This window comes from Scylla paramamosain, chromosome 19 (assembly GCF_035594125.1).
Source record: "Scylla paramamosain isolate STU-SP2022 chromosome 19, ASM3559412v1, whole genome shotgun sequence".
NCBI classification, from domain to species: Eukaryota; Metazoa; Arthropoda; class Malacostraca; order Decapoda; family Portunidae; genus Scylla; species Scylla paramamosain.
Window position 1 is genome coordinate 8,980,170 of NC_087169.1, and position 23,564 is coordinate 9,003,733.

Consider the following 23,564-nt stretch of genomic DNA (forward strand, 5'->3'; position numbering starts at 1 on the left):
TGTGCGATCGAAAACATACGAACTCACAAGAACACACCGAGTCACGAATATCACGCCCTATCGCAGGCAAGTTATGAGGCTGATACGCCTTGTGCTCTCTCTCTCTCTCTCTCTCACTCTCTCTCTCTCTCTCTCTCTCTCTCTCTCTCTCTCTCTCTCTCCTGGCCACACCCTGCTCCTCTCCGCTCCCATGTGTCTCGTCCCTGTGGTCGCACCCTGCTCATCACTGCACCTATCTGCTGCCACAGCCAGTAGCCACCTGCTCCTGCTCCTCCACCGCTCCTCTTTGCTGATCGCCGTCCTGCTTCCCTCCTGAATTGTGGATGTCACTTGGCTTCTTCCCCGAGCCACCCCAATGCTCACAGCCTTTGCTCCTTCCCGAGCCACCCCCATCCACCACCCACTCCACCAGTGCTCACGGGCAGGCCTCATTGGACATCTTCCTAAGGACACTCCACTGACCAGACCCGTCCAAGGTCATCCTTCCCACATCTGCCCAGCTGTGCTGCTGTCACTTCCTCACCAGCATCCAATCCGATTCACATTACTCTTGTCTTTTCACTCTTCTTCCTTCTGTTATTAAGTGGTACCTAACTGTCTGTTTGTCTGTCTGTCTGTTTGCTTATCCGTCTCCTGCTGTCTGTCTGTCTGTTTGCCTATCAGTGTTTATATCATTCCCTTCTGTCTTTCATTATTATTTGTTTTTGTTTGTGTTATCATATTGTGTGCTATGTTCTCATATTGTGTGCTGTGTTATCATATTGTGTGCTATTTTGTGTGTTTATATTTCTGTGCCTATTCTTCTTTGACATGTTCACTTCATGTCGCTCACGCAAACACGCTTACAACCTGCAATTTCTTTTTCATTACCTGCCACAATGTCTACTGAAACCATCGCTACTCCTCATATTACCTTCATACACAAATCTCATCACCTTCCTAATTTTTCTGATACTGGCACAGGGACTGTTCATCAGTTTATTCAAAGAACTGAGGAGGAATGCACTCGATGTACAGCCATATCTGATAAGGAAACAATATCCATTTTAAAATAACGTATCTGTCACGAGCCTTTCGAGTCTCGCTGGCCTGTTGGTGAAATCAGACAAATTTGCTTCTCTCACTACCTTTGAAGACTTTACCACTCACCTTAGAAATCACTTCCAGAGTCATTCCAAGCTTGGAGCTATCCATTCTCTCCTCAAACTCTCCAAATCTATCTCACAGCACGTCCGCTCACACACTAATCTTTACCAGGCAGAAAACATTGCTTCCTCTCTGAGTTCAGAACTGATCACTTAGCTCCAAGACTCAAATTGGTTTGCTAATGACTCATTGTCATCAGATGGGTTGAAAAGGCTCATAGCTTATATCTTGTTAATCTCCTTTCTTGATGCTCGTAATTTTCAGGTTGCAAGTGACATCGAATTCCACATATCAGATTAAATGCATAATGTCTGTAAAGTCATTTCTGATAAGCTTCCCCTTCCCACCTTTGAACCTGTTGAGACTCTTGTTGCTTCCTCATCTGACTCACTCATCTCTTCTCATCACCCACCTTCCCGTTCTTCTTTTCCTTCTCGTGTACATTACTTTAGACTCACATCCCTTTCATCTCGCTATCAGTACACTCAATTGAAATCGAGATCAAGAAATGTCGCCTGCAGCCGTTTCAAATTGCCTAGTCATGTTCTTCCACAGTGTAGGGTTGTTCTTGATAGCACAGGGAGGCACTCATTCAATCCTGAAGCATTCTTTTCCTTTCACAAAAGGGTAGGTCATTTCTTACAAGACTGCAGGCATTGTCATACACAGTCTTAGGCTCCACATACATCGTTGGAAAACTCTTCGCGCCCTTCTATGACCAATCCACCATAACATCATCCATCCTCAAGTCTTCACCTTCTTATGTACCTAAACATCATACAAAACACAAGGTATGTTTCACACATCCTCCTAACTCAGCACTTCCTTGATTTAACATTAGATATGCTGGATTATTCAATGGCATTATCACAGATGTTACATGTCACTCTGTATCATGCAAAGCTTTCATTGAAACGGGTGCTGCGGTTAACCTTATCAAGATCGATGTATTTAGGAAACTCTCTTCCTCTTCTCAGGATCACATCAGTACATTACCTCCTGATATAAATCTCGATGGTATATCTGAGAAAATTATCCTACCTCATGGGAAAGTACTCCTATCACTCCAGGAACCAGACGTATTTGATTATTTCTACACCGTATCTGATGTATCTTTCAATGCTGATCATCTCATAGGCTTCAACACCATGTGTAAATATGACGTTAGTCTTTTCATTGAAATCTCTCAAGGGGATATTTATATTCCTACGTTCTTCTCTCTGATGCTTCCCCTCTAGCTGGTGCAGTACCATCTGTTAAAACTCTTCCTTCTACTAGCGATCAGATGTTATCTACATGGGATTCTTGAGTTACGTCATCTAATTTGCCTGTCTCACAGCGTCATTCTCAATCACTTTCTCAGTTAGACGACGGTGTATCTCCTTGTAAACACATTTTGCTAGCAGATATGGTAAGGCTATTTGAATGTGCTTTATATGTTGTAAAAGTTAAGGTTAAGTGTGCTGTATCAGGCACTGATATCCTCTGTTATGCACAACAATCTCCATGCAAAGGTGTTGAGTTAGAATCCGCTCTTACCACAATCGATGACAATGGATTTTGCAAAACTGGGCTGAAAAATGTCGCATCTACACCTGTCAAGCTCAAAGCAAATGTGCTACTTGGAGAAGCTTTACTTTACTCTGAGAAAGTTGTGGAGGAGGCAGTAGACACCTGCCGAAACGATAATTACTCCCAGTGAGGTCTAAAGCACTGTTCAGGGGGTGCTGTGAACTTATCATTAAACCCAGCTGTGACCTCACTGAACGTTTCCCTTTGTGTCTCACAACACAAGGGGGTAGTCACAGCCTGCCCTCTAAAGACAACTCTCTTCCTCCACACAAAACTACAAGCACCTAATAACACACACACCCTTCACTCAAAAAATTTTAAAATCATGGCGACTCCTACACCAGCCTCGGAGTCCCCATCTGGGAGGGGACCATAAATGTCCCCAGGTCGGACTGCCTTTCCGTCGACGACCCTAAGTGTCTTGACACCCCCCTCAACTTTTTCTTCATTAACTTCTGCAACATTAGCGGTCTAAGATCTAATTTTCAATCTGTAGAACACCACCTCTCCTCTTCTAAACCTCATCTTCTTTTCCTCACTGAAACTCAGGTGTCTGAGGCAACTGACAGTAGCCCCTTTTCTGTTCCCTCCTACTTTCTCTATCCTCATTTTCGATCCAAAGCTGGATGCTGCGTTTATGTGCGCAATGACTTAACCTGCTCTCGTGCCCACGCTCTTGAATCTTCCGAGTTTTCCACCATCTGGCTACGACTACAGAGTCATTCTCATACTAAATTTATCTGTGCTGTATACCTCTCTCCTAACTCCTCTGACTATAAGAAATTCTTTGACTACTTAACTTCCAAAGTGGAGCACATTCTGACCCTCTTCCCTTTTGCAGAGATCTCCATTCTTGGAGACTTCAATGTTCACCACCAGCTTTGGCTTTCCTCTCCCTTCACTGACCATCCTGGTGAACTAGCCTACAACTTTGCTATCCTCCATGACCTAGAGCAATTGGTGCAACACCCTACTCGTATTCCTGACCGTCTTGGAGATACGCCCAACATCCTTGACCTTTTCCTGACCTCTAATCCTTCTGCTTATGCTGTCACCCTTTCTTCTCCGTTGGGCTCCTCCGATCACAATCTCATATCTTTATCTTGTCCTATCACTCCAATCCCTCCTCAGGATCCCCCTAAGCGAAGGTGCCTCTGGCGTTTTGCCTCTGCTAGTTGGGGGGACCTGAGGCGGTATTTTGCTGATTTTCCTTGGAATGACTACTGCTTCCGTGTCAGAGACCCGTCTTTGTGTGCTGAGCGCATAACAGAGGTGATAGTGTCTGGCATGGAGGCGTACATTCCTCACTCTTTTTCTCGTCCTAAACCTTCTAAACCTTGGTTTAACACAGCTTGTTCTCGTGCTATACATGATAGAGAGGTGGCCCACAAAAGGTACTTAAGCCTTCCTTCACCAGAATCTCATGCACTTTATATTTCTGCCCGGAACCATGCCAAGTCTGTTCTCCAACTAGCCAAAAACTCCTTCATTAACAGAAAATGTCAAAAACTTTCAAGATCTAACTCCCCTCGTGATTTCTGGCATCTAGCCAAAAATATCTCCAATAACTTTGCTTCTTCTTCTTTCCCTCCTCTACTTCAACCAGATGGCACCACTGCTATCACATCTATTTCTAAAGCTGAACTCTTTGCTCAAACCTTTGCTAAAAACTCTACCTTGGACGATTCTGGGCTTGTTCCTCCCTCTCCTCCACCCTCTGACTACTTCATGCCTCGTATTAAAATTCTTCGTAATGATGTTTTCCATGCCCTCGCTGGCCTAAACCCTCAGAAGGCTTATGGACCTGATGGGGTCCCTCCTATTGTTCTCCGAAACTGTGCCTTCGTGCTTGCACCTTGCCTAGTCAAACTCTTTCAGCTCTGTCTGTCAACATCTACCTTTCCTTCTTGCTGGAAATTTGCCTACATTCAACCTGTTCCTAAAAAGGGTGACCGCTCTAATCCCTCAAACTACCGTCCTATTGCTTTAATTTCCTGCTTATCTAAAGTTTTTGAATCTATCCTCAACAGGAAGATTCTTAAACATCTATCACTTCACAACCTTCTATCTGATCGCCAGTATGGGTTCCGTCAAGGCCGCTCTACTGGTGATCTTCTGGCTTTCCTTACTGAGTCTTGGTCATCCTCTTTTAGAGACTTTGGTGAAACTTTTGCTGTTGCCTTGGACATATCAAAAGCCTTTGATAGAGTCTGGCACAAAGCTTTGATTTCCAAACTACCCTCCTACGGTTTCTATCCTTCTCTCTGTAACTTCATCTCAAGTTTCCTTTCTGACCGTTCTATTGCTGCTGTGGTAGACGGTCACTGTTCTTCTCCTAAATCTATTAACAGTGGTGTTCCTCAGGGTTCTGTCCTGTCACCCACTCTCTTCTTATTATTCATTAATGATCTTCTAAACCAAACTTCTTGTCCTATCCACTCCTATGCTGATGATACCACCCTGCACTTTTCCACGTCTTTTCATAGATGTCCAACCCTTCAGGAGGTAAACATATCACGCAGGGAAGCCACAGAACGCCTGACTTCTGATCTTTCTAAAATTTCTGATTGGGGCAGAGCAAACTTGGTATTGTTCAATGCCTCAAAAACTCAATTCCTCCATCTATCAACTCGACACAATCTTCCAGACAACTATCCCCTCTTCTTCAATGACACTCAACTGTCCCCCTCTTCTACACTGAACATCCTCGGTCTGTCCTTTACCTATAATCTGAACTGGAAACTTCACATCTCATCTCTAGCTAAAACAGCTTCTATGAAGTTAGGTGTTCTGAGACGTCTCCGCCAGTTTTTCTCACCCCCCCAGCTGCTAACTCTGTACAAGGGCCTTATCCGTCCATGTATGGAGTATGCTTCACATGTCTGGGGGGGTTCCACTCATACTGCTGTTCTAGACAGGGTGGAATCAAAAGCTTTTCGTCTCATCAACTCCTCTCCTCTAACTGACTGTCTTCAGCCTCTCTCTCACCGCCGCAATGTTGCATCTCTAGCTGTCTTCTACCGCTATTTTCATGCTAACTGCTCTTCTGATCTTGCTAACTGCATGCCTCCCCTCCTTCCGCGGCCTTGCTGCACAAGACTTTCTTCTTTCTCTCACTCCTATTCTGTCCACCTCTCTAACGCAAGAGTTAACCAGTATTCTCAATCATTCATCCCTTTCTCTGGTAAACTCTGGAACTTCTTGCCTGCTTCTGTATTTCCACCTTCCTATGACTTGAATTCCTTCAAGAGGGAGGTTTCAAGACACTTATCCACCTATTTTTGACCACTGCTTTGACCCTTTTAGGGACTGGCATTTCAGTGGGCATTTTTTTTTATTAGATTTTTGTTGCCCTTGGCCAGTATCCTTCCTACATAAAAAAAAAAAAAAAAAAAAAAAAATCTTGGCTGATTTATCTTCTTCCTCTGTCAATAATGTATTTGCATCTGACAGCCATAACGTCTTCTTTCCTGCTTGTCACTAATGATCACATATTTGTACTTGATTTCCCAGAATCTCAACATGAATTACTCGCTCTCCTAAATTCTTTCAGGAACGTTATTTCTCTCTCTGATGAACCTCTGGGCCACACATGTCATCACTCATGCTATTCATCTGACGCCTGGGTCCAGACCGTCTTACACCCCCCAGCTACAGGGTGCCACACAGCCGTTGTGTTCTGCTTGATGAAGCCGTGCGAGGTATGTTACTTCAGAATGTAGTGGAACCTGCCTGTCCACCTCATAACGTTCCCTTGATGATTGGCGTTTCGTTGTCGACTTTAGGAAACTAAACACATCTACCATTCCTGACCATTATCCAATGCTGAAGTTAGGTGATCTTCAGTATCTCTGTGATTCAAATACGATATTTTCCACTATAGATTTACATTCAGCATTCTTCCAAGTTCAATTAGAGGAAAATTCCCGGCCATATACTGCTTTCACTATCTCTTCCAGCCAATTCATGTCCAAGCACATAGCTCAAGGTCTACATAACTTGCTTTTAACGTTTCAGAAATTGATGAATTCTGTTTTCTCACGTCTCATCGGTAAAAGTGTGTTCTGCTTCTTTGATGACATTATCATTGCATCAAAGTCTCTACACGACCATTTTCACACACTAGTAGCTGAGAAATTGACATGGGGGTCGCCCCCCCTGAAAAGGCTTGCCATGGGAGTCCCCATTTCCCTGGCAAGCCTTTTCAGGGGGGTCGACCCCCCTGAATTACCCGGAGCAATTACCCGGAGTGGCGATCTATTTCAGGATGGAGACCCTGGCTGTAAATAGGGTGTTGGGGGATGGGAGAGGGGAGGGGGGGAGGATGGGGATCCCACCCCCACCCCCAGGAGCGACTCTGATGGCATGCCATATTGCGAATGGGGACCTGATCAAGTTGCAAATGGGGAACCTGGCAGCAATTTTCTGTAGACTTCAGTGGCAGTCCATTTCAGGATGGAGACCCAGGCTTGGGAAGGGGAGGGGGGTGATTCACGACGGCAACACCAGGGGGGGGGGACGGTGACGGCGACACTGACAGAGAGGTGGGGGGCGTGTGTCCTTATCCTTCGGCGACGATGGAATGACTAAATGAATCAAATGATGGTGGCGGAAAATAATTGAATGAAGAGGGGGTGGACTGGCGGCCAGACGTGGAAGCCGCCCGCCACACACGCGTGGATTAGGGGACTCTCTTGGCAAGCCATGTAGGTCGCCTTTTCATTCACGTAAATCCTGGAGGGTGGGATGACTAAGTGTTGCCATTGCGTGTTCCCTCTGACACCTCAGTACATTCCAAGGTCGTCACCGCTGGATGGTCAAGGTCGGGCGGAAAGGGAATGGGGTGGGGGAGGCCTGCACGTGTCAGGAAAGTGGCAGGCGACGCCGCCAGACCCCATGCAGCCTTACGCTGCCAGGAACCATGCGGGCTTTTTTTCTTTTTTTTTTTTTGGGCGGGAACGGGAAGTTGAGGGCTATAGAATGGACCGCCACGTGGACGTCACACGCTAGCCGCCCGCGCGGATCCTGGACGGCCTGGGTGGCGAGACTTACCATCACGCGTTCCCTCCGACATCTCAGTACATCCCCTATGGTCAAGGTCGTCGCGACTGCCCCACGTGGTCCCGTTACCTGCCCATCCTTTTTACCTGGAGGAAGTGTCTGTGATGGCCGGGGCGGAGCGGTTGCCTCCTCCACTTTCACCGACCACCAGCGGCGTAGCTGACGTAATACTTATGCTGGATGGCCTTATTATTATTATTATTATTATTATTATTATTATTATTATTATTATTATTATTATTATTAGAAATGTTATGCAGAGTCGATGGGACATTTTATTTTTATTAGGGCAAATACATCTCTTGCATTCAAAACATTTGCGAATTGAAGGCGAAGAGATCATCGTCATCGCTGTCAATGACGGGCGTAGTTTTAATAACTCTAGGAATCAGCTTCTTACAAGGGGCAGCTGGAGCAACGGGGAGTTTTGGTGTGCTGTCATCCTCTGGCATGTTAGGGGGAATATTTTTTTTTTTTTTTCTGTTTTCCTGCGACTTCTTCTTCACCTCCTGACCCTCTTTGCCGCCTACTGCCGACTCATCTGACCGCCGCAGCTGTGTTTCGGTCGGAGGCGGCATCAGCGACTCCTGAGGTGGCGGCATCGACTGCTGTGCTGGCTGCTGCTGTTGCGACTCCTGTCCTGATGGAGCATCAGGAGGTGGGCTGACCGGCAGCGGCGACATGTCGTCATCGCTAAAGATCAATTTCTTCTTTGCAGGTTCCGACATTTTCTCCACATTGACATCCTCATGGTCGGCACGGCTTCGCTTACCCCCAGCATCGCCCAGATAGATATCAAAGCGGAAAGAGATGCGTTCTGTAACAGACAAAAAAAAAAACGATGAGAACAATGGAAGAGTTTTTATTTTCCCCTCCCCCTCTCCCTCTTCTTATTCATTGGCAAAGAACGTTAATGCAATTTACAATAGTGAAGATGCGAGATGGCATGCAAGGCAATGGTGTACTCACCCGCAGTTCTCAAGATGAAACGTTTGTCAGCTTGCTCCATTCTTGGAGATGAGGCTTCGACATCCGACTGGGTTGAGAGGTGATGGCGAAGTGACGCTTATCCGTCAGCAATTACCCCATATTGACCCCCTTTGCCATCTCCCCCCCCCAATCTACCTTATTACCGCTTTACAGATGTTACGACATCTCGCTCGGCTGCCGGTTGGGCAAAACGTAGGCATGCAATGGGGCATTTTACGAAATATTACGTAAGCCATACAAATAATTTTTTTTGTCATTATATAGATATTGATGCTTTTTGAAGGTGGCGTGAATGATACACATTGCACGTTTTAATGTATGCCAACTCAGTAGAAGGCGAAAGAACATGCAATAAATACCGCACACGAGGGAATTCAACCTCTGAAGTCGATAATTTAATGTGCTAATTTTCATATGTGGACAAGTTTGCATAAAATGATGTAAGACGGCGGAATTGTATTTGGGGTGCAAGTTATAGCTATCGTAATAGCCTATGGTCTGACTTTGAAAATTAAGATAAACAGTAATCCAGTGGCCCATGGTCTTTGAGTCACTCATTGTATTTAGAATGAAAACGCATGGCTTCGCCTGTTTTTTAGCAAGATTTATCAGATCTGTTACACGGCGATGGTCATGATAGCCTAAAAAATAAACTCAATCACCCAAGATGTCTGCTAGACCGGCCTGTATTTCACGTGCATTCATGACGGCTTATGCGCGGACAATGCAGCGAACGTGACGATAATGATCAATTTTTATGACGCCAGTAGTGTCGGCGAAAAACATGATGACGCGGTTGTGATTACGTCCCTTAGCAAAAGACAGATTAATTCTTAGATTTCCTGATTTATCCAGAGGGATGGCATTGTGCACGTCCTCCGTCACAAAGTTAAAGAAACATACTGTCCGACCTTTATTAAAAGCATCAAATGTTAGGGAATTACGTGTGTCCAATCCTAGTGACTCAAGGGTCGTGTAAAACAATTTTGACGTATGATGCGGGAAAGAGCTGCGAACGTTATAAATGGTCGCCCCGTTCACGGTGATATGTACATGTGACAGATCGGCGTGTTGAAAATATAAACCATTCTTATCAATTACGCCTTGTAAGCTGTCCATATCAACTATTGCCATGGTCAAATTTTGTGGTATGATTTGCACGAAAGGTAATTCGGCAATCAAAGACGTTTGATTGGCGGCTAACACATACGTTTTATTGAACATTCTATTAAAAGCGTATTGCATTGGACTTAGAGTCAAGGAGTTATTTAACGATTCTAAGGCAGGCGGATGTGGCGTGACGCGGTCAACCCATAACTTAGCCATCTCGAGCTTAAATTTGAAACTGCTGGCATCTTGGTGTGAATTAAGAATCCATGTTTTGTTAGCCAATTCTAATCGAATTCTAACATCAACAGAGTCAAGCAGATAAGTGTCCGAAAACAAAGGCGCAGTCATCAAAATGCCGTGCATTTTACAATCTTTTATCATTTGTTTCTCATCTTTATTCCCCCCCGTGAAATAGTCTTCATCAAATTTATTGATTATGCCTTTTGATCCATCATAATCGCGGTGGTACAAGGCGACGCGACCGATAGAGTCAATTTTATCCTGAGGGATTGTTGTAATCATTTTAATGAAGGCGTGATAGTTGAACAAAGAGGATGACTCCACAAGCTGTTCGTTAAAATAACAAGCGCATGACTTAAACATCGTATTATTCAAACCATTACTAAAAACAACGTGATCGTCATCGTCTAGTGGCGCGCCATCTGCCTTCGTCGCGCTAACTTGCAATTCTAGAGACAGCGTTGATACATCCAAAAATTGCCCTGGAATACCAGGCAGTCTAAATTCAATGTAAGGATCGTTAATCACCACATGATTATTAGCATTAGCGTCTAAATTAATGGGTAATACGTCCAACTTTCCCCTCGCAGCGACTGACGATTCGATGGTATGCAGGCGATTCACCCGTGGAAAATTCTCACTCACGGCCGTCAGATAATTGCTCAGGGGGGTGGAGGTCGCTCCATCCTGCACATCCGGTCCGTAATGAGTCATCTTCGCGACTAAGCTAAATATTGAAGATATCTGCTTTATAGCAAGTCTTTCTTTTCAGTTGCCTGGTTGGTGGTTTTCTCTTTTTTTTTTTTTTTCCTACTCCAACTTTCCTCTTTTTCATTACTCGTCCGCCTCGAACTATCCTTTCCCCCACGCCCTTCACGGCTGCAACACCTCTATTTCTTAATGATTCGCGAAGTCACTTCCCCTCTAAAACATCTGTTAATAAACCTTTTCCCATTTGGAGAGCTTCGGGTGCCACAGTGCGGATGAGAAAGGGAATTGCTCTTTTAGCAAAGCCACTCAAAACAGAAAATAGGCCGCCACCTCTTCTTGAATGGGGTAGAATAAAAACCCAGATGTCGTCTAAACCTCCACCTTTGCTTTGCATAAAAAGCAAGTCGTATTCCGCTCGAGTGGGAGGTGTGAACGCTCTCGTCATGATGGATGTCATGTCATGAATAAGACGTCGAGCATAATCACCGGCTATTTATTTCTGTCTGATATGCAGCAAGAGTGTAATCGATTTACCCCTCCCAAAGTGAATGGCTCGGCCAACTTGATCCACGAGTTGACTCGCAATTGAATCGATAATAGTTTTACTGAGCGATTTATACGCAGTCTTGGGCGTTGCCCAGACTCGTCAAATACAGATAATGCTCCACTCTTGCCATGACCAAAATAAATAATAACGGCCACCCCAATTAAGGAATACATTTATACTCGATTTGTCAAACACACATCAACTTTATTTTAAAATTTACATGATAAAGTTATTCAGACTTCCTCACCAGAATAGTTTCAACTCCAAAAGGTTGAAGTCGCTGTGCCAGCCCTTCCACCATAGGTAGGTAATTATTCCTCCACTCATCCTGGCAGCGACCTCTACATCCCAGTCCTTCCGGGATAATAATTTGCTCTACTTCAGCGTTCGCCATGGCTAGCAGGGCAATCTTTTTCAGGCAATTCTGGAAGTGTTGGCGTCAGTTCATGCTTGTATCCATCTTGAGTCCTTCCACGTAAGGCAAATGCTTTGACGTCACAATTGCCTGTTGCGCCTTCTCGTTACCCTCGACGGCCTCGCCCCAACCATACTGAATCACGCAGGCCACCAGGTGAGGGAGATTTACGCTTCCTGTGGGAGACGCATGGATAATGATACGTCCTGGGTCATCTCTCGTGTCTGCCGTGGCCCGATGAAGCGAGTAGAGTCTCTTTCTAGCTGCATGTGTATTCTCGTATGGGTAAATAGTTTTGAGATCCCGCGCAATCCTGCACGGTTCGGTGGAGACAGCATTTACTGAGTAAATGATATAACAGCGGCGGTCGCGGAAGATGCCATCGGTCAGCTTGCCCTCGACCACCTTCATCTTGACGAGTAATTAGAGGGCTGATCCACACGTTGAACCCTCTGTGAGGTGAGTGAGGGGGAAATGTGACATCGCGGACCTTTATTCGCATGTATTGGTCGATATTACACCTCTTGCGTAGTAGAATTTATTCATTCAAATTAACGTAGGTGTTATTTTTTTTTCCTTTGTTGGTGGGAAGGGATGGAAGGCGGGGAACGTATTATTTATTAGGGGATGTGGGTGATGGGGGCGAACCTTTTTTGACCATAACCCTTATCAATTATCCATCCGTGGGCCTACACCCCTGACGTGCCTAACACGTGCTCTCATGTATTATTGATGTACTTACTCGTTTACAGAGTAAGAAGGGGGCCTTCTCATTTAATATGCTTCCCAGATGTCACCAACCCCGCCGCCTATCAGTTTACTTCGTTGAGTTGTATTTCTGATGGCATCCGCGGGGAGTTGCGCCATGCAAAGTAGCAATGATAATAATGGATGCTTATCGGGTGAAAGTCTTTTCGCGACCCCCTTTCCGTGACTGATTACTCGTATGAGATCAAACACGCTTATGCCCGAAAATGGCAGAAGTAAGTTACCGCGATCATTCCATGAAATCCCAGGTTTACCCTCCAATAATTTCAAGAGAGATAAACCATATTCTCTAAAGGAAGGAGGAACAGCAACTCAAATCAAATCATCCAAGGGCGGATTGACAGGCGCGCGTGGTGGTGGTGCCACGGTGGTTGTGTCAGGGAGGGCGGTGGCCGGTGGCGGAAGTGAAGTTTTTTTTTTTTTCTTGACTTGTTTTGACATGAATCGGTGCTGGGTTGCGCTCTCGGCCGGTTTAAACTTACACCTCTCAGCAACTGAGACGGGAACTAAACAATATTCTTTCATCTCTGTAGTAAACTTGTTATTGCCGACACGGCTATCGGGAGTAACGCGGCCAATATGCTGCCACCTCGTTTGAAGATTAGAATGGCTTTCTTCTTGTACACGGACGTCTTCTTCAAGGCTACAGTGCGAATATCACTCTTGAATTTTTTCAGGCGGTTAATGATGGTATCGTCATCCGTCAGGCGTTTCTTCAAAAAGTTGGTGAATATTTCCGAGATGCAATTGACTTCGCGCTTATTCAAACTTTGCAAGACCTGCTTCCGCAATTTAGGGGTGACGTGCGAGAGGAGGAAAACCAAATCTTTGTACTTCAATATCAATGGTTTTTCCTCATCCATATCTTACTAAGTCGTCCGCATCTATCCAGCTGTCATATTTATCTGGATACCCACGCCAGTGGACGAAGTACTTTCTCTTACCTCGCTCGACCTTCGATCGTAATATATCGACCTGGTAACGTGAAAGAAAAGAGGACTTGATTAATTCTTCCCTGTAGAAAGCGCCGGTCACGTCCTCCCCCGCCAAATCCCTTATGTAATAAATAGGGATTTTATGTGATTTTATGTTATCTTAAAAAGCTCCTCGGTATTGTTGACGGTATAACCCTTATTGAATTTAAATTGCGTTCGGGAAGCACGTTGCAAGCGTACAATGTCTCCCACGTCTAATTTATGACTGACAACTTTCTTTCCCCTTGGCCGATTTAAATACATTCGTTTAAATTGCCTTCTGACTTGTGACAGCTCGCGGAAGCGGTGAACCTGGGCTGGCGTTTGGTTGCCACCCAAACCGCGGTGTGGGGTGTGATTGTACGTGTTTATTAGGGTGGGCAAGACGTTAATATACGTCAGTGTATTGTTCTGCGTGAGATATTTATATATTTTTGCCTTTATGGTTTGGATGACCCTTTCTGCCAAACTCACCTTTGTTTCACGTGAGTAATTGGAATACAAGGTAATACCTTTCAAAGTTAGATATTTTTTCACTGCTTGATTATAAAATTCGGATCCCTGATCGGTAAAAAGACACGACACGCCTGTAAAACTCCCCGACTCAAACTTTTTTCAGTGCTTGCAGGCTACTGCGTCCGGATTTACTTGTCAGCGTTGCCACTTTCAAGTACCTGCTGAAGACGTCCAGGCAAAACATGACGTATCGGACGCCGCCATTGTGTCTGTGCAGCCTCGCAAAATCAGCCAAATCACAAGTTAAAATGACGGACGGTTTAGGAGCAAGAATTTTTCGTCGCGGAAAAACGTTTCAGCGTCGGCTTGTGAAGCGTATAAGTGCGGTTGCCCTGCAGAAATGCCCTCACATCGCGGAGTGTTAGATTCTTATCCCTTTTCTTCCCCTCTCTGTAGAGTGCTTGCACACCTCCTAAAGCCACAGGATTCGTCATATCCCGGTAAAGTTCGTCCAAAACGGCGTTCATAGCAAATAGACTTTCTCACAGGCTGGCTCATCCACAATATTCGTGCGCAGTTGAATTTCTTCGGGTGCGTTCGGTGATAAATCACACAACAAATAACCGTGATCTCGTCTAAGCTCGACATTTTTATAAATTTCCACAAAGTGTTTGGCGCGCTCCTTTCCATAAAGTTGCCTGCCCAGACATTCAATTTGATATATATCTCTGTTTTTCATAAGAATGTAATGTGAGGCATTTAAAGTTATCATTCTAGCATACTTTCCGGGGAAAAAGACATTCTGTGCTATCCTTATAACTGACAAATTTTTATGTCTCCCTGTGATGAAAGACTCTCCTATCGTTTGAGAATTGCCAGCCGTGAGGAAATTGTCATCTAATATCAGGAGTGTGTGCGTTTGCGGGTCGGCGTATGGGCTGTCATCATCCATCACGGGATCAATAATTTTCTCATGCACTTCGACCTTATCTTGAAAAGGGGAATTCTGCTGCAGCGAATGCGATGAGACGCCACAAATGATAATTCTGTTAAATCCATGCTGATATTTCTCTATAATCTTATTGAAGAGGTGTGTTTTGCCGGAATTTGTATAACCTGCAATAATTATGCGTGCAGGATATCTGAAGAGATTCAGCATCTCTTCGCTAAATGTCTTGTCCATGTTAAGTTCAGAGGGTTACTAAAAACGCTACGATATGTTTACAGTATTTATTGATTAACCTTTATTTACATGGTCATGTAGGTAACAGCATAACTAACCTCCCAGCTGCATCCTCATCCCTGCCCTCTAATTATGACGTGGATCTCCCCCGACCCACACCTCTTCCTCAACCTCCTCCTCCCTTTCCTTAACCTACCAAAGTACAAATGTTCTTACATTACCTCCTCTTCTTCCACCTCCTCCTCCTCATCCTCCTTATCCCATGTGGACAGTACAAATGTTCTTACAGTACATGAGCAATCCCCTCATTCCCCTCCTTAACCACGTACTCAAAACAAATGTTCTTACATTACATGAATGGCAGCTGCTAGCGGCCGTGGTCTCTCTCCACCCCTTAATTATGACGTGAATAATGTCATGGAAGGCCACTCCCGATCACGTCACAACCCAGTCATTAATCCATTCTCCGCCTCCCCCTCTTCCTTAGCCTACGTGGTCAGTGCAAATGTTTTTTTTTACATTACATGAAGGGCAGCTGCTAGCAGCTGCGTCCTCTCTTTCTCTACCCCTTAATCATGATGTGAATAATGTCGCGGAAAGTCTCTCCTGATCACGCCACAGACCACTCATTATCCCATCCTCCCCCTCTTCCTCCCCTTCTTCCTCCTCCTCCTCCTCCTCTTCCTCATCCACCTCCACCTCCCCCACATCCACCGCCACCTCCTCTTCCATCTCATTCTCCACATCTCTTTCCTGCTGATCATTGTCGGGGTGATAATACGCCCTTGAGGTATAGCCATCGACGTGAAAGCGCTTGTCGTCAAAATGTGAGAACGTATGCTTTCGCATACAAGTGGTACAAATTTGTCCTTTCACATTCCTGATATTATAGCAATCCACCATCCCACATGCGACATTATTAAGTGTTTCCCTATACTGCTGATGCAATATATTTTGCTGAAGGTGAGTTGGAATGCCTTTATCTCGAGATACTTGCTTGTCATCTTCCAACAGCAGCGAATACATTTTTGGCTTTAATATAATCGCCTCTTTGATGAGCGTGGATCCGGTTTCAGATTTCAGCAAGCCTAGTTGACCCTTCCGCTCCTCATTAAAACACGGGTGATCTGAAGCAAAGTTACTGGTGTTGAGAAAATTTGCCATGGGTCCATGTTTCAGTTCATCATTTAAGTTTGTAGGTATGTGCAGACTGAAAATGAAACTGTCAGTATCTTCATAAGCTAATTTAGCTCTCTCCCCATAATTAGCTTTGATGACGCGATACCAAAAGTTGTATATGTACTTCTTTGCCACTTCTAAAATATGGTATCCCAAGTAATTTGGCTGCCTGATTTTAATCGTATTCTTACTGTTGACACATATGACTCGGTCCTCGCCTAATTGGTGGACCCTTTTAAAGGATGGATTTCTTGCATACTTCAGGAAAGACTTTCTTTTTGTCATTAATTTCTGTTGGAGGCCATACTTCACTTCAGTTAACATGGATCTGCCATAAACTGCGTTTGACATCAGTTTGCAAATGCGATTTTTAATGGCGCACGTCTCATTTTTACACTGAGCGACGTTCCCTTCTATGAAAGGTTTCAGGTATGGAGCCTGTCTGAAGCTATATATAGCATGAACACATTGTATTTCCAGTCCAAGTGAGAGTAAAAGTTGCAGCAATTCCAGACTGATGAGATGATCTTTCAGTCCCTTATGACTGGCCACGAGTTTACGATTTTTCCTCCCCAGCTTACGACCCTCAGCTTCTAACAGTCTTTTACTGTACAGCGAGATGTCATCTTCTGTAATAGTCATGTGTGCGAGGCACAGAGGGAACTCGTCCGTGATCCGAGCCACGTCGGGGGAAACGTCACAGCTGTCCAAATGCAGCCAGTAACCGATGTCACCATCTGTCGCATGATTCTGGATGCCAACTTCAAAAAAATAATCCATCTCTGACTGAGAAAGTTTTTTGATGTCACCCATAGGCAGGGGGTAACACATAACGCTTGCATATAATGAATTATAGTCCAGATAGAACACATAGGTGCCGGGTCCACCGTCGGGTTCATGGTTTGACTGCAGGTGTGGCCTGACGCAAGTTACAAAGCCTCCTCGTACATTTCTTTTGATCAGGTGATACATGCTAGGGTCATAAGGTGGATCAAGTTGAACGCCTGTCGACTTTTAAAAAGCGTCATAAGCATAAGAAGACAGTGACACATAATGTGCCACGTCCAGCCCATAAAATTCATGCAGGTATGATCTATATTTGAGATATGTGTCGGCTAATAATCCCACATCAATCTCACAATACAGTATTATGTAATCGCCTAAAGTGCGGCAGGATGTCATACTCCACACGCTTTGAGCGTGTTCATATTCTCCAGGTGACAGAGCCTTCCCCTTGAGCGTGTCATAAAATGCCTCGCGAGGTGGCAATTGTCGATCTTCTAAGCGGCCAAGGTCGGTGATGTACTCATAACAAAGAAACTGTTTTTGAGTGCAAATTACACGCCTTACATCCTTGGGGAGGTAATTCACCATTTCCTGGGCGTAACGCGTGCTATAGCCCGCCTGCACGTGACTCTGAGCGAGATGACCGAGGCTGGCATTATGTGCTAGAGTGATGAGATATTTCCTCATGTCACGACACTGGAGGTTGCATCGCGCGCACAATGCCCCCTTGTAATTATTTTGTGGTAATGAGTGGTCGTGATGTTTATGAGGTGGGGTTTTCACATTAAAGGGTTGATGGCAGAGCTCGCAGTGACGCTGACGTTTGAAGTGGACTTCATCCTCCGCAGACATGGTAATTGGATAGCTAACTACACTTTCCTTGATGATTCGCCAAGCTTCGGATAGGCTATCAATGAAATTATTCATGGGATCTTCAACGAGATAACTTCTCTTTTCCACGACATCTCCATGCCTATTGATGATGAGATACGAGTATCCAATTGGGTAATGTTCAGCTATCACACTCCTATTCTCCTTAGGTTTTATCATAGTTTCAAAATCAAAAAATGCTAAGTAGGCAGGCTGATAGGTGTAAGCAAAATTTTTAAATTTTACTTTTTCGCCATCACCTGGAAAGAGAAGAGTTTGAGTGAAGTCGCAGTGACACTCGTGATCACTCAAACTGACAGACTTGGGAACTGAGCTGAAACATATTTTGCAAAACTGATGACCCTCTGGGATGGGACAGCTTCTCGTTAATTTCCAGTGCAGCTTCTCCACGTCTTTAATGAGCGTCATATGTCTTCCACCTAGTAAAAGGAGTGAGACTACAGTTTTATACTTCCGTGAGCCTTTTCTTTATAATGTTAAATAGTATATCTCACCGCTTTTGGTCAGTGTATAAGCATCCAGAGACAGGCGATTTAACCTTTCTAACTGACTCAAGTTCTCCCAAGTCACTGGACTGTCTACTTTTCCGCGAGTGACGTATTTCTCTCCGCCATGCCGTCTCCGTAATATTTTTGGAATTCTTTTCCAAGGTACACCTCGAGCATGAAGTCTGAAAGCCGCCAAACACTGAATAACACAGGATGAATGTCAGCCATCAGGATTGAAAATTTCATTCCCACCTCGCACGCCTCTAGGGTAAGCAACATAATTTCCTATGCCACTACATGCGACGTGTAAGCAATAGTTGATGAAAAAATTCTGTACTCTTGAAATGATGAAACCAGATCCTTCAGTCTCGCTGGTAAGGCTTTCCAGCCGACTGTTCAGCTGATGGATCCATAAATCAACAAGGTCAGGCACATCTTGATAGGTGATCAGTCGTGCTCTAAAAGCAATATGAATGACTCGATGTTCATCCTCGCCTAAGGTAGAGAATTTCACTAGTAACAGAGAAATGTGTGAAAATATTTTCAGGGTGGGGGGGAATGGCGAGCCGTGTGACGTGAAATATGATCTAATTTCCCGTTTAAAGAACTCCCTGTATTCGGTAAGTAGACCAAGTGGATCTCTGCTTATATGATCAGGTATGTCATATTGATGTCTGGTGAAGCTCCTCATAAAATTTTCCCTTGAGTCAATTAACCGCGGTTCTTCTGGCATCCCGCGCTCGTCAAGGTCTGCATCCGCCGACTCTCCCACCATGCTGCGCTCATCGTGGTCTGCCTCCGCTTGTGGCGTGTCTGGGAAGAAAAAATAGAAGTAGCAGCGATAGTTTATTATTATTATTATTATTATTATTATTATTATTATTATTATTATTATTATTATTGAATTGATATTTACCTTGTGTAGGTAGTGAAGGACTTGAAGTCTCGGAAGAATTGAATACGTTCCCCGATAATCCACTCGGTCCTGGCCGTGGCGAGTCTTAAAAAAAAAAGAATATTAGTAGTGGCGGCGGCACCGCATTTATTGGTTTATTATTTGTAGTATTTTTTTTTTTTTTCTCACCTCTTCCCCCCGCCTCCGCGTGGGATGTCGCCTTGCGACGCCCACCGACGTGTGTCTTCTACGTCGCCGTTCTGCTCAACCTCAATCGAGTGTGAGCCTGTACAGGAAGATGTGCTCAGAGCTCAGACTTGTAAAGATTGACAGTCATTTCATCTTTATTATTATACATTCCCGCCAAAATAAGTAATAATGCTTACCAGAAAAAGCAGGATTCCCAACTTCGCAGGTGTGTTCTGGTGGAGGATATGGAAACAGAAGTCCACACCGCTCGCATAAATCACACTGGTCTTCCACACATGAGGGGCAGGATGGATTAGTGCGCAATCTCCCACACACTTCACATAAAAGCCGCGCATCTGCTGTTCCACAGTGAACACCCATTTTCTTTTCTTTTTTTTCTATAACATTGTCAACACTTTTGTCCCGGCCGCCATGCCGCACGGGGAAACACTGAAGCTTCCCGCGCAGATGGTCGCGAGGCGCATGACTTGTCTCGGAAGTAGGCAACACCTGCCTGTTTCATTATCCTCCACTCCACCCATTATCCCACCTTGATCGATTCTCTTCAAAACTTTACATCCGAGACGCAAAGTTAACGTAGTCTTATATGTAACACGCAAGTAACACTGTTTTCCCCATCTTCAAACTGAATAGGTTTGCCTCTTTGATTAGCAATTTTGATGGCCACACTCTCTATAGTTGATACAGAAAGTGGTTTATACGTAACTGAATTCGCACCTTTACTGGTGCTGTCGCCGGCGAGTGGTATGACGTCTAATATATTAACTAGTTGGTTACCAAATCGCGTGGGGGAAATGATGTCGGTATAAACGTACATATAATCCGTCCCTGCATCAGCTCGCGGTACGTATTGAGTGAATAATTTTATGGGTGATGAGGAGGAAGCTTCGCTCGCGCTGCAAGATGAAATGACGTCGCCAGATCTTTGAAAGTAGACGGTGTAGCGAAAATTTGGATTGAAACCCAGAATGCGAGCTATATGCGATGCAAATTTTGTACTTATATCACTGTAAATACGATTGTCATTAGGAGGGACAATCGCGTTATTCACAACGACCCGCTCCAAGTCATGGTCATAATAAATGATATCCGAGTAAGGGAAATAGATCTTAAAGGAGTCATTCAAGATTGCTTGAAGTTCTCTCACTATCTGTCCATTAATCACCTTAGTTATGGCCGGTATGTTCTTATCGGTAAAATTGGAGATGATATTCCTTTCCGGTAGATAGGTATACATATTATAGTCAATATCAAAGTCTGACTGCTTAACCCGACCATAGAACGATATACTGGAATTTGGATCCCCTTCCGTAATGCAGTAGAAATATTTAGGGAATAAAATATTACACAGGCCGACTTCATAATCCCTGCCGGTGTCTAAATGAATAGGTAAGATTCTGTTTTCAAATTCTGTTGTTGTGTTTTTGGGAAATGACCTACCACCTGCAAGAGAAGATAGGTATACGTATATATCGTCACTATCTCTCAATGACAGTCTGTCAACTAACAGACTGACTTTAAACTTTACTTTTTCATGACATATATACGTCGACAGACTGGAGATTATAGCGGTACAGCGTGGATAGTCGCGGTGACCTTGACCATAGGGGAATGTACTGAGATATCGGAGGGAACACGTGCCGGCTATAATAATAATAATAATAATAATAATAATAATAATAATAATAATAATAATAAGGCGACCATCTGGCATAAGTATTACGTCAGCCACGCCGCTGGTGGTCGGAGAAAGTGGAAGAGGCAACTGCCCCGCTCCGGCTATCCACGGACGCCTTGTCCAGGTAAAAGGATGACAGGTAACGGGATCACGTGGGGCGGTCGCGACGACCTTGACCATAGGGGAGGAATGTACTGAGATGTCGGAGGGTACAGACCATCCAGGACCCGCAACCGCCCATTCTATAGCCCTCAACTTTCCCGTTCCTGCCCAAAAAAAAAAAAGAAAAAATTCAGTGAAAGTGTGAGGCGGCCGCCACCCGCTCCGGTCATCCACAGACGCTTCCTCCAGGTAAAAAGGATGGGCAGGTAACAGGACCTCGTGGGGCAGTCGCGACGGGGGGGGGGTTGTACTGAGATGACGGAGGGAACACGTGATGGCAAGTCTCGCCACCCAGACCGTCCAGGATTCGCGCGGGCGACTAGCGTGTGGCGTGCAGCCCTCAACTTCCTGTTCCCACAAAAAAAAAAAAAAAAAAAGAAAAAAAAAAAAAAAAAAAAAGCCCGCATGGTTCCTGGTGGCGTAAGGCCGCACGGAGCCTGGAAGCGTTACCTGCCACTTTCCTGACACGTGCAGGCCTCCCCCACCCCATTCCCCTTCCGCCTGACCTTGACCATCCAGTGGCGACGACCTTGGAATGAACTGAGCCGTCGGAGGGAACACGTGAGTGAAAGGGCAACCTACATGGCTTGCCAAGAGAGTCCCCTAAACCATGCGTGTGTGGCGGGCGGCTTCCACGTCTGACCGCCAGTCCACCCCCCTCTTCATTGAATTATTTTCCACCCACCATCGTTGATTCATTTAGTCATTCCATCGTCACCGAAGGATAAGGACGCACACCCCCCACCTCTCCGTCAGTGTCGCCGTCACCGTCCCGCTTCCCCCCCCCCCACCTCCTGGTGTTGCCGTCGTGAATCACCCCCCTCCCCTTCCCAAGCCTGGGTCTCCATCCTGAAATGGACTGCCACTGAAGTCTACGGAAAATTGCTGCCAGGTTCCCCATTTGCAACTTGATCAGGTCCCCATTCGCAATATGGCATGCCATCAGAATCGCTCCTGGGGGTGGGGGTGGGATCCCCATCCTCCCCCCCATGAAATGGGGACTCCCCTGGCAAGCCTTTTAAGGGGGGGCGACCCCCATGGCAATTTCCCAACTACTCACACTGTCCCTCGTTCGTTCATGCTTTAAAGCTGTTGGCTTAAAGATCAAGCTCAACAAATGTTCGTTTCTCCAACACCAAGTCAAATTCCTTGGCCACAACGTCAACAGAGATGGTATTCACACTTTAAATGACAAGGTCAATGCTGTGAAAAATTTCCCTGTCCATACTAATATCAATCAGATCAGGCAATTCATCACTCTTGCTGGATTTCATCACCAGTTCATCAAAAATTTCAGCCCTATCGCTCAACCTCTCATTCATTTGGTCAAGAAAAGTGTTGCATTCATCTGGTCTGAAAAGAAAGAAAAATGCTTTTGATCTCCTCAAAACTGCCTTACGTCAAGCGACACTCCTTGTTTTTCCTAATTTCAAGAAAATGTTCATCTTATACACTGACGCTTCTGGCTTTGGAATCGGTGCTGTTCTCATTCAGAAAGATTCACTTGGTAAACACCGCGTATTAGTGTACGCTAGCAGACTTCTCAACAAGGCAGAGCAAAATTATTATGTCACAAAGTGTGAAAGTCTCGCTGTGATCTGGGCGTTACGTCATTTCTGTGAACTCATCTTAGGTTGTAAGATTCATGCCCACACTGATCATCATGCTGTCACAGAGACCTCCAAAGACAACAACTTCACAGGTCAATTTGCTCACTGGCATCTCACGATTCAAGAATTTAATCCTACATTTTCATATATTCCTGGTAAGGCAAACTCAGTGGCAGACGCACTTTCGCGCAAAGTTGCCACTATCTCCGCCATCAAAGAAAATCCTGCCATGCCAGCCATTGATGAAATAAGGAAACATCAACATTCTGACACTTTCTGTTCTAGTGTTGCTTATTACCTCGAATCTGGTGATGAGACAAATCTTCCTAAGTTGCAAGTGAATGCTGATGCGTTTTTCATGCAAGATGGTCTCTTGTATAAGTTGAATGATGTCTCTACTAACGATTCTAGTGAGCGTTTATCTCAGCTCGTGATACCTCAGTCTTTAGTGAGTACCATACTTCACCACTTTTACGACTCAGCCCACTCACC

General features: G+C 44.9%; 1 protein-coding gene across 3 annotated transcripts; it reads right to left on the bottom strand.

Moving 5' to 3' along the window:
- Window positions 1–7,491: 7,491 nt before the first annotated feature.
- Window positions 7,492–22,247, bottom strand: LOC135109615 (uncharacterized). 3 transcript variants are annotated; one of them, XM_064021039.1, is made up of 3 exons: window positions 19,602–22,247; window positions 19,434–19,517; window positions 7,492–19,330 (listed from the first exon to the last, which is right to left on the bottom strand). In XM_064021039.1, the coding sequence occupies exon 3, from the start codon at window positions 8,505–8,507 to the stop codon at window positions 8,088–8,090; it is 420 nt and encodes a 139-aa protein (XP_063877109.1). In that variant the 5' UTR covers window positions 8,508–19,330; window positions 19,434–19,517; window positions 19,602–22,247; the 3' UTR covers window positions 7,492–8,087. The 3 variants fall into 3 exon arrangements, with proteins under 3 accessions (XP_063877109.1, XP_063877107.1, XP_063877108.1); XM_064021037.1 differs by having other exon boundaries at window positions 19,602–22,234; XM_064021038.1 differs by having other exon boundaries at window positions 19,434–22,234.
- Between the last annotated feature and the right edge of the window lie 1,317 nt (window positions 22,248–23,564).